Genomic DNA, 12644 nt, shown 5'->3' with positions numbered 1-12644 from the left:
TATTTGTGTGAAGGAGGGAACTGTGCCACCTCATCTGCCTGTGGGCAAACAGTTTTAGACAAAGTAGTTATCTATATTTACATGTTTAACGAGCCAGAAAACAAAAAAAAAAAAACAAATCCTGGTCCCCAAGTACAGTTACATAAATTTTTAATATTATTTTCCTTAAAAATTGTTCTTACAACAACAGAGAAAATGGAGGGGAAAAGTGTGCATCCTTAAAAGAAGCTATGGTATAATGAAAGAAACACGATTGTCCCCATTTTCTTGGAATAAAAAGTGCCTGAAACAAATGCTTTTGTTTAATTCATGTACCACCGTTGGATAAGAGTTAGAAACACAATCCCAATCCTGATGTCTTTCTTCAAAGGTACATCCATTATGTCTTTGATCTCGGCAACGGCCCGTCACTGATGAAGGGCAACTCGGATAAACCGCTCAATGACAACCAGTGGCACAATGTGGTGGTGTCCCGGGATGCCAACAATGTACACACGCTCAAGATTGACTCACGCACCGTTACTCAGCACTCCAATGGAGCCCGCAACCTGGACCTCAAAGGTAACAGCAGTCCATCCAGCACTGTGAAATCTTCCAGAAACCATTGCCACATGCATGAAATAATTATTCTAGTGTCATCCTTGGCCTGTCCCTTTAGTATTGTTGGAGCGTGGCCATAAACACACACCAGCTCAAATCCATCTAAATTACAGCCACTTTCAGTATCCCGGTGGCTTTTAGAATAGGTCTGCTGCATATTCATTGGTATTCTGGAGGATCACTTTGTTTTTGTGGGCATATAGCACAGTTCTGGGTCAGTATCCTTATTAACTGTGCGTTGTGCTTCACTCGTATCTCTCAGAAATGGCTCCATTTGTGAAACAAAAGTTAACAAAAGCCTGGCAGCACCCTCTTTCAGCAAATGTTGCTTTTACAGAGGGAGGACGAATCACTATACCTATATGATCTAAATCCAGAATCACAGACCAACAAAAAAAAAAAAAAAAATCAATCAATCACTGCTTATTACTTCATTTACCTATCTGTGTTTTTTTGTTTTCAGCCACCTGTTTCTGCTGAGCTGACTCACATGACATTTACCCACAATTTGATTCATTAATGTGATGAAGGCACCTTTTACTACTTTGACTTTTAAATGCCCAGCTCTTGTGAATCAGTTTACAGTGTGTGAATAGGTGTGCTGGAAAAACTGGGTCTGGAAGATCAGGCAATTGGAGGCTTAAGATAAGTTTTTCAGATGTTATATTTGTGTGCTTGAGAGATGCTTTTCTGCAGCAAGAGTAGCAACAATGTCAGCAATCAAAAAGTAACAGATACTTTTTAGATACAGAATATTAACAATGGACAATAGAGGATAGACTGTTGTGTGGCCGGTGCTAGATTCTCTTAAATACCACCATGAACACATATTAAGATTAGCTCTGGAGAAATCGCTTTGATTTTATTTCTGTGTCATGTCCCAGAGCTTGGAATGCTCTAGAGGTTACAGCGGATTTTTGTATAAGACACATCAGAAGTCAGGGTGAGTCCCTAGGCCCACCAATGGCTGTGAGGAGTCAAAAGATCAAAAAGCCGGATTTATTCACGGACTTACCCTTTTTACCAGTTTTCTCCATTGCAGTATGCATAGTCCACCAAGAGGAAAAAAAAAAAAAAAAAAACAACCCTAAGGCAATGTGTAGAGTGATGTGTAGAGGAATGGTACAATACCAATATCCGTACCTTCCCTGGGTTACAAAGTTAATAACACAGTGAAATGTTTCATAAGCCCGAGACAGGGAATGAAGAGTGAAAAATTGACTTGGTTTAAGCAGTGACAAGTAACTAGCACGCTGATCTCAAAGTATTTCACATTTGCCACATACACTTTAAAGAGGAAAATTTGTCACCTGCTTTATGTTTAATTATATTTTGTGCTCATTTCATGAGGCTAAGTTGTCAATAGTGGGTTGAGAAACTACTAGATTTAATGAATGTTTGCTTTGAGTATATCATATAACACAGTATACTTGTGTATTCATTGTGCATTGTATGATTAGTAAATAATGGATGAGGTCAGCTCAGTGTATGGCTGAGCAATATATATCTCAGTAAGATAGTACTGTTCATATAGTTTACAAATGATTTACATAGCATGTTTCTTTCATAAAGCCCTGTTAGTATTTGCATCCCTCCTCTCCATGCATGTGAACTCTGAGTGATCATTATATGTGTAAATATAGCTGAAACCAAAGCACGGCTGTGATCTTGAATTTGTGTATATGGCAGTTTTGTTTAAAAAATTTGTATTTTTAACAGTGCAGAACTGGAACTTAGGAATAGCGTCTGGTTAACAAAGTAGGCTTAATTAGCTGTGTTTAAGTCACTTTTTCATACTCATTCTGTTGTATGATAAACAGAAATACATGGAATTCAGAACAGTTATGTTGGGATTTTGTATTAAATATACAGTATATATGAGTGCAGAGTGTAGGAGAGATGTAACATGATGACCCCTACAGTGTACTTGTCAGAATGCAAACATTGTGTGATGATATCACAGATAGAATGTACAACAGCAGTGAATGTACACATACAAATACATGCATGCATAAACTGGGTTCTGTACAAATCTCAGTGTGCAATACTCAATACCTCCTGCTGTTAACATCAAACCGCTGCATTATGAAACATTATTGCACTTGTCAGCTGTGTTATTGTGTCATTTATACACACACACACACACACACACACACACACACACACACACACACACACACACATATATGTAAGTTCCAGCTCGCCCTGCGGGCGGTCTTTGTCCTTTGGCCCTTGCCCTTGCCATTGCCTACAGCTTGATGTCATCCACATACAGAAGATGGCTGATGGTTGCTTCATTTCCTTAGCCAGTCTTGTCAGTGATCTGGCTGAGGGGATTCAGGCCCATGCAGAACAGCAGTGGGGACAGAGCATCTCCTTGGTAAATCCTGCATTTGATGATGACTTGTGCAATGGGCTTGAAGTTGGTCTTTAGTGTTGTTCTCCACATTCCCATTGAGTTCTTGATGAAGGCTCTGAGGGTCTTATTGATCTTGTGTAGTTCTAGGCTTTCCAGGATCTGTCTGTGCGGCATATATATATTTATATTCTTTTCTTAATAGTGTGAATTATTATATTTTTATTTATATTTATAATAACTGCGGCTGCTGTTACACCCAAATTTCCCCTCTGTGGGACAATAAAGGCTGTTTCTTCTTTCTTCTTCTTCTAGTCAATCCAGGTGGTGCACAGTCAGTCTGGTCTTACAGTCTCAAATGACTGCAATATCTACCAGTAGCTGATGTTTTGCTCCCGTGGTATTTCTGCCAATTCCTTTCTGGGGCCTGCTCTTGTATTGTGCCACACGCTTGCTCATCTTAGCTGCTATGATGCCTGACAGGAGTTTCCATGTTGTACTGAGGCAGGTTATTGGCTGGTAGTTGGATGGGACTGGTCCCTTCTGGGGGTCCTTGGGGATCAGGACCGTCCGGCCTTCAGCCATTCCAGGTGTGTCTTAGCCTCTATCATATATATATATATATATATATATATATATATATATATATATATATATATATATATATATATATATATATATATATATATATATATATATATATATTAAGATTAAGATAGATTAAGATAGTGTTTATTCGTCACATGCACAGTTATACACAGTACAATGCACAGTGAAATGTATTTTGTACCTGCAACCAAATATACACACACATATAAATAAGAAGAATAAAAATAAAAAAGTAATTCACACTATACACTATACTCTATATACTATACACACTTTTACGTGTGTATATATATATATATATATATATATATATATATATATATATATATATATATATATATATATATATATATACAGAAAAAAATCCCCACTCGCCCCACGGATGGTCTTTTTTGTCCTCCAAGTTCAGGTATTCTGCCAGGGGCCTGGGAACTTGAGGGTACCGCATAGCATCTTAGCTTTTCCTAGGACTGCACCTTTCTTGGATGTTGTTCCCTCGTTTTGGGGGTCACTGCCCTGCGTGTTTTGATTACCATGGGGACCAATGTTACTTTCACCTTCCACATCCTCTCTAGCCCTTCCCTGAGCCCTTGGTATTTCTCGAGCTTCTCATGTTCCTTCTTCTTTATGTTGCCATCCCTTGTTATTGCTACGTCTATCACTACAGCTTTCTTCCTCTTTTTGTCCACCACTACTATGTCCAGTTGGTTAGCGATTACCAGTTTGGCTGTATCTAGTATCCCACAGGATCTTAGCTCAGTCATTCTCTACCAGCTGTGGGGGCGCATCCCATTTTGACCTTGTGACTTCAAGGTCATACCAGGCACAGATGTTCCTCTGTATTATGCCAGCTACTTGGTTATGATGTTCCATTTATGCCCTGCCTGCTAGCATCTTGCACCCTGCTGTTATGTGCTGGATTGTCACTCAAGGGCATCTCTGCGTAGCCTGCACGTTGGGTCTTGCCTGGTGTGGTAGACCCCAGCCTCTACTGATCTGCTTAGAGCTTGTTCCTGTGCTGCCATGATTAGTATTCACTAAGCATGTGATAATTTGTGGCCATCTTCCTGATGTACCCATTGACCTTTTTTGTTTCATCTAGTATAGTGGTTCTGACACTCACTAGTCCTCGGCCTCCTTCTTTCCGCTTGGTGTACAGTCTCAGGGTGCTGGATTTGGGGTGAAACCCTCCATGCATGTAAGGAGCTTTCTTGTCTTGATGGCAATGGCTTCTTTCTCTTCCTTTGGCCAGCTTATTATCCCAGCAGGGTATCTGACAACTGGCAGGGCGTAGGCGTTGACTGCCCAGATCTTGTTCTTTTCATTCAGCTGACTCTTCAGGACTTGCCTTACTTTCTGCAGGTACTTGGAGGTTGCAGTTTTCCTAGCAGCCTTTTCCCATTTGCCTTTGGGATTCTAAGGTACTTGTAGCTGTCCTCAATATCTGCAATGTTTCCTTCACTCTCTTTGTTACCATGCGACTACACTTCTCAAGTCTGAATGACATTGTGTGAAGTAGTTGGCTGATATTTCCTCCATTCCGTAGTCCGTATCCGTAGCCAGTCTTGTTAATAATCTTGCTGAGGGGGTTCATACAGGAACAGCAGTGGGGACAGAACATGGTAAATCCCACAATTGATGGTGAATTGTCTCGAGTGACTGCTCTATCTACCAGTAGCTGGTGTTTTGCTCCCCTGGTATTTGAATCCCTGACCTATTGTAATGTCTTTGGAACAACAGATAAATATATACGTTATATATTTACATATTTCTCCTACCTGGAGAAATGGAGCTACCTTGGGATGGCTGTAGCTCAGGAGTTAGAGGAGGTCACCTACTAATCGAAAGATTGACGGTTCGATCCCTGGCTCCTCCCGTCTGCATGCCAAAGTATCCTTGGGCGAGATACTGAACCCCAAGTTTCTCTCCGATGTGAGTAGGAATGTGTGTGAATGTTGGATAGAAAGCACTTAAGCTTAGAAAGAAGTGCTTGTATGAATGTGTGTGAATGGGTGAATGAGGCATGTTAGTTAAATCGCTTTGAGTGTTCAAGTAGAAAAGCACTATATATATATATATATATATATACATATATACATACATATATACATACACACACATATATATATATATATATATATATATATATATATATATATATATATAGTATAAAACCAGTCCATTTACCTTGTACTGTATAGTGTACACTTTTCTTGTTTTTTCTTTTTTTTCTTTTTTTTGTATACCATAATTGTTCTTGGGTTGTGCTCTATTTATGGGAATTTCCCAACTGTGGAACCAATTAAGGATAGCTTATCATATATACAAATCAGCAAATTAACTCATTTGAGCAGGCTTTCCATTGGAAATTTGCAACATCTCTACAATATGGAAGGAAATTATTTTTCAAATTGGGGAAGGAAAACAGCAGCATAAACATTCAGCTATAAAATACTAAGTTATCTTTTTTGGTCCATATTCACACAGCCCTGTGTTGAAATGCTATGTAACCAATCCTCAAACTGAAGGTATGAACTCTAATGCAAGTAATGGAACTAATGTTTGCTCACTTACGTCATACAAAACTGTACTTGATTCTAATAATATGCTTCAAACTAAGCATACAAACCCAGAAGCCCAAGACAGAGCAGCAAGTGTTCCATCTGCATATTCAAAATTTGACAGTTGAATTATATGTTTTTCCTTAAATGAAACGGAAAGCAGCTTTTCATTGCCCAATCAACACATACCGAATGGGGAATAGCCCTCCATTAATGTACATGCTGCTTTGTTCAAAATGCATGTATTTTCAGGGTTCCTTTTCTTTATTTGAACAATTCTTGCCTGCAGGGGGTAGATATTGAAGCAGCTTGGTGCTATTGGGAAGAATGATAGTTGTAAATATTGTTTTAGAAGAGGAAAGGGAAGTCTCTATCCTCAATTCACTTACCTAATTGGTTATTCAAACACAGTAGAACCACAGAGAGCGACTGCAGTTCTACTGTGACAGTCCCCCCCAACAAATATTGTCCACAACTCAAATACTGTAAACAGTAGAACAAAGCACCAGGGCTAGACATGTGTAGATGGAGAATGGCTCTTGGTGTGTGTGTGTGTGTGTGTGTGTGTGTGTGTGTGTGTGTGTGTGTGTGTGTGTGTGTGTGTGTGTGTGTGTGTGTGTGTGTGTTTATCTGTATATGTGTGCTTTTGGAAAAAACAAAACAAAACAAAAAAAATGGCAACAAGACATTTCGCTCAATCTCTTTGCTTTGCTTTAACACCATTTCCGCCTGCATTTCAAAGGAAAAAAAAATCCAATTCTCCAAGCTTTATCTGTGTAATTGCACAGAGAAAATGGGGAAAATGGGTTTTGTGCTCCCTGTCTTCCATTCCTTTGTTTTTGGACAGGCAAAAAATCTTCAAGGCATTCCTCTTTGTCAGCTAAAGTACGATGATGGAACAACACACACACAGTCTCCCAAGGATAGCACTGAACAGTTTTGTAGCGTGAATGCAGGTCTTAGAGCAAGACCCTTTGTGATGCATGTTGAACATCCATCACAAAAGGAATATGGCTCAGCAAATTCTGTCAACATACTCCAGAGCACGGTGAAAGCAAGTTATTACCATATTGTAGTACTGAAATGGCTCTGTTTATTCTACAATAATTTTAAAATGATCTTTATCAAATATGCAAGAGAAGTCTGCAATATGATGGTACAACACCATCAGGATGAGGAGGCAAAATTCTTTAGTTCAGGTAAAAGATAGCACCAATCATGATAAGCTCAGTATGATATCATGACGAGTGCATATTTGAGAAACGTGGAATTGGTGCTTGTTAATGTGCTACAGTGGATCTGTTTGCAGCCATGGCAGCCAAGACTAAACCTGTTCATGTTAGCTTGCGCTGTGGCATACCTTTCACATTTTCTTAAATGGTACATTACTGGTTAAACCTTTATAATATATAATGGATAAGTAATTACATTTAAAACAATGAAATTATTAAATTACTTAGTCATTGCTTTGTAAACAATTATCTTTGTAAAGAAAATCATTTAGCAGCTGTAACATAATGCATAAAACAATAGGCAGTATAATTTTTTTATACATACAAATATACCAAATATAATTTTCTTACTAAATCAGTAAATATAGTCAAATGTCATTTACAATTTAAATGTGATGATTATACTGTAAGTATTACCACCAGTTTACAAACTTTACAATTTACAAAAGCTTTCCCTCGTTCTTTGTGTAAATTTCGATTGATTACTAACACCCATACAGAGCCACTACTTTAATCCAGAAAATTAATTATTAATTATCATTAAAAAATTAATTACCACAGAATAAATTAAAATGTAAAAAATTTGATGGGGTGTTGGTTCATCCCCCTTCTTCCTTTTTATGGTGTAAAATGTTTTGTCTCTTAACTTACAGCATAATGCAGTTATTCAACATCGACATATTTTTAATGTCAGTAGGTCTATCTGATATAATTTTAACATCGCTAATTAACATGTTCATTTTCAGGCTTCACTATAATTATATGAACAAGACCATCACCAAGATGGCAGCCTCCTCCTGGAAAGATAACAAGAACAATTAGCTTATTGTTTCTTTGTGACAGGAAGTATCAGGGTATACATGAGGACGATGTTTTAATTTCGTTTCTCACTCGTAACAGTAAGACCACTTGGGGTGGACAAAGGCTAATAGACCCCATTTGTTTATGCTAATTATGTCAGTTATCACAATTAATTTAACAATTATATATTTATCATTAATTCATTAGTGTTATACAAGCACCTTAAACCAGGGATCCTTACAGTTAATTAGTGAATGTTCTTCACAAAACCCATTGAGAATATGTGCTACATCCTGTACACCTAATTTACCAATTGTCATTACCATTGTAGGAGTGTCACTGTTAGTCGTGGTTCCATTCTTAGAGTAGAAGTGCAAAAATGTACTTTACAAAGCTCATGGTAATTATTGCATATTACAATCTTTTTAAGAAAATTATTTTATTTGGGAAAGTTACAGTATCTGTCCTTAACCTAGAGATTTCATAAAACTTAAGGAATTCAATCTTAAAGTTAGTAAAGTAGATGGTAAATGGACTGTATTTATATAGTGTTTTTCTACTCAGTTGGAACAGTCAAAGCGCTTTCTCATTCACCCAATCACACACACACACACACACCTAAGCATTCAAACACACACGCACACACACACCTAAGCATTCAAACACAAACGCACACACATTGATGGATGCATCCGGGACAACTCAGGGTTTAGTATCTCCCCTAAGGATACTTTGAACCTGGTGGTAGATGACCCGCTCAACCACCCAAGCCACAGCCACCCCAAACTGAAGCAAACAACTTACCCTTTATTAAAGCTGAAATTAAAGTTAAAAGTGCAGGGCCTGTGGAAAAGGAGGTAAACCTAAACATTGATTTCCCTCAGGGAATAATTTGTTTTTCTGTGCAAGACACACAAGAATGTCAAAGATATTAATTGCCTTTATTAAAGACAGTGATAGGAAGTGAGGAACATTAACAACAGTAGAATTAATCTATTCAGGTTGAGGAGAATAATAGAGGAGCAACTTAGCATAGCATATTCAGACAGTACCTGTCCCTCGTCTTTTGACGGTGTTTGCTAATGAGGCGTATTTGTGTGGAATTGTAAAGAGATGACATTGAATATGTTCCATTTTCGAACAAAAGCAGAACAAATTGAAACACAATATGGAGGAGAGGTTTGGCGCGCAAGAGAGGGGAGGAGGGAAAGACAAACAGGTATACACATTTTAATGAGCTCCGCTGTTGCTGGCAGTAAAATAGAGATTAGCCATTTGATTGCCCCAAAGCTTTGCTTTTCTTCTTTTCTTTTTTTTTTTTTTTTTGTGTGTGTGTGTGTGGTTAATGACAGCATCTGACCTACAAACTAAAGCCAGTCACTGATTCTGCGACACACCCTAAACCTTTTCATACTTTATGAAGTCCGTAAGATGAATTCTTCCTAGATTTCAGTTTCTTTTTCTTTTATGTTTTTTAGAGGCACGTATGCAAGAGGTAAGGTCACGGTCACTGGTGTACAAAAAGAAGTCCTGTCAGTAAATACATCATCAGGCAGGCTTAGTGTTGGTGGAGTTTCAAGCTTTCTAGAAGGTCTCGGTTCGATTCCACCTTGGCCCGGGCGTCTCTCTGTGTGGAGTTTGCATGTTCTCCCCGTGTCTGCGTGGGTTTCCTCCGGGTACTCCAGTTTCCCCCCACTGTCCAAAGACATGCACTTAGTGGGGTTAGGTTAATTGGTCACTCTAAATTGCCCATAGGTATGAATGTGAGTGTCAGTGGTTGTCTGTCTCTGTGTGTTGGCCCTGTGACAGGCTGGAGACCTGTACAGGGTGTACCCTGCCTCTCACCCTATGACCACTGGGATAGGCTCCAGCCCCTTCATGACCCTGTACAGTATAAGCAGAAGAGATGGATGGATGGATGGATGGATGGATGGATGGATGGATGGATGGATGGATGTAAAGTGTTTGTTCTATTTCCAAGTTAGGAAAAATAAATCACTAACTTGCACTCTCCTGCAAAACACTAGCACTCTGCTGTGGAAGTTTTTCGATTTAAAAGAAAGAATGTACCTTCAAAAACTGATAGATTAAAAAAAAAACTACTAGCAACTATTTTTGTGTTTTTGCTGTACCTCTCTTGGCATATCTTCTATCTACCAGACTATGTGCAACATAAGCAAAAACCAGAAACCTGAGTTTAACAGTTCAATCTTTCTTATATGCGTTTAATGAATAATGTTACACTTCATAGCAAATTTTTGCTCACTGTCCCTCCCTACAGGCGAGATTTTTCTTGTGCTTCCCTTCTCTGTAAGAGGATCACGATGAACAGCAGTACAGCAGCCCTGGAGCTGCTAGGAATTCATTGTCTCACTCAAGGACACAGTGGCTCGGGCTGCGTTTGGTAAACAGTGTGATTGTCCCCAAATTCCTAGATAAAATGAACATAACTTTAACTATTTCTGACCTTGACACAGCTATGGTATGTGTTTTATAAACACAAGCGTCAGGCCTCAATGGGTATACTGTAAGGGCAACAATGGCTTGCGTCAGGCACTGGTCATGAGCAGAACATCATCAGTACTACTGTGGGGGGCCATCCCGTGGCCTCCTGAGAGCACTGTCACCAGTGGATTAGCATTTCCACTTATTCAAAGGAATCCTTTGTCAAGATAGACATAAAACATCAAAATCTAGTCATCCTTTGATGATATACATACACTATTACATGCTCAGGGTTTTCCTGTCCTCCGATTATATTGTATGTCATTACCATAATGCTAGGGCCTGCTCTATTATGTGAAAGGAATACATTTCTCTCCTGCATCTTTTTCTTCTTTTTATCACCCTCTTTCAGAGTGTCGCGTCCACGTGAATAACCTTTAAAAACTGTTTCTTAGTGCCAGCAGTTACAAAAGAACTGTTAAATAAAGCAAAATACAGTGCAGCACGAAAAAAAAAAATAAAGACCAGTGTCCAACAGTTGAAATTGAAATCACATTTGTCTGTGTACAGTATATGTAAATACTGCGACTCGTGTGCTGCACTGCAGGAATTTCATGTCATTCTTGAGAAATCTTCTTGACACACAATGTTAGCTTTGATTGCTTCTAATCTAAATGGTCTAAGGGCCAACCAAAGCAATCTGAAATGTCAAGGCTAAGCCACCATGAGGTGTCATAAACTACAGCCTCTCTAATAGCCACTAGTTGCTGGCTTAATAAAAAAAAAAACTTGTCAAAATCCTTTAAACATAAAGAGCTTTCACCATGTTAAAAGGCTTTCATGTCAAAGGTTTTCTGGGAGCATGCTCCTTTACCTGAGTTAGGAGTGGCTAAATACTACTTGTTCATGTCAGATACTGATACCACATATCTGCAGATACCAATACCAATCCAGTAGTTTTTTATTCTCTTAGAAATGTAAGCTATTAATTAAAGCTGTTGATAAAATATTGTCAGTTACAAAATTTTACCATGGCAAAGTGTGTCTCTCTTTAAAGCATATTGTTCAAAATGAAGCATTTTTTCACTAGTTTCGGGTAATGAATCAGATTGGATTGATTTGAATTGCAAATTCTCATCCAGTGATTGTGGGCGGTGTGAGGCTGATTACAACACTGACTATCAAATCAAAAATCATCACTCTAATTCCTTGTGTGAGTTGTATACAAGTCAGTTTGTTGAAACTAATTGCCCAAATCAGTCGTGTCATGAAAAGGACAACTTTTTCATTCCCATTTTCGTGGAAAATACCTGTGTACCAGATGTATTACAAAAAGTGCACTGTATTCAATTTCCTCTAACACTGCTTCACTTTGCACCAGGTGTAGGATCATGAATGACAGAGCGGGAGGAGGCAATGTAATGAAGATCTGCCAAAGCAGTGCCTCAAAGCATTTGCATAATAATAACTAACAAATCATATGCTACAAAACTGGATTAGCACCTCGAATCAGACAGTATAACTGTCTCAAGCTGTTTCTTCACATGAATGGCAAATATGCCTGCAAAGCTTCAGGAAGGTGAGGACAGTGTTAGCAGCCTGGGAGAGATGATTTCAGATGCAGTGCATCAATTGTTTGTCATAATCGACATCACCAGCGGCGCCACTGATGTTGCTGCGATCACTGTTCTTATCTTCCTCATTAACGTTTACAATCAGCGCCCAGAATATTCTTAACTACTGTTTAATCAGTCAATAATTAAACAGTAGTTCCAAAACAGACAGAAGCACTGATAGGAATTATTTAGCTCATGTCTGTCTCCGCGTATAAAAAAAAAAAAATTTATAAGGCACTAAGACAATATGGCAACATCAAATATCATTTGCACTCAGCATCCTCAATATACTGTAGGTTCTTCACATACTCCTCCAAAGTCTCACTTCTCTTCTAGATTCTTTTTGTTTTCTTTTGATTCATTTCCCTCCCATGTCCTTTTCTACCCCCTCTATTTTCTGCTCAGTGTCAGGGCTCTCTCAATA

At 38.6% G+C, this 12644-nt stretch overlaps 1 protein-coding gene across 1 annotated transcript in view; it reads left to right on the top strand.

Annotated features, from left to right (window-relative positions):
* Positions 1–12644, top strand: part of nrxn2b (neurexin 2b) — a 639543-nt gene that overhangs the window by 311316 nt on the left and 315583 nt on the right. The window contains exon 14 of the mRNA XM_030722576.1: positions 371–561. Coding sequence (XP_030578436.1) covers positions 371–561 — 191 coding nt within the window. The remainder of the gene's footprint in view (positions 1–370; positions 562–12644) is intronic.

The sequence above is a fragment of the Archocentrus centrarchus genome (genome assembly GCF_007364275.1).
Source record: "Archocentrus centrarchus isolate MPI-CPG fArcCen1 chromosome 18 unlocalized genomic scaffold, fArcCen1 scaffold_23_ctg1, whole genome shotgun sequence".
NCBI classification, from domain to species: domain Eukaryota; kingdom Metazoa; phylum Chordata; class Actinopteri; order Cichliformes; family Cichlidae; genus Archocentrus; species Archocentrus centrarchus.
The sequence above is the reverse complement of the archived record's forward strand: the minus strand, read 5'-3'. Positions and strand labels throughout refer to the sequence as shown.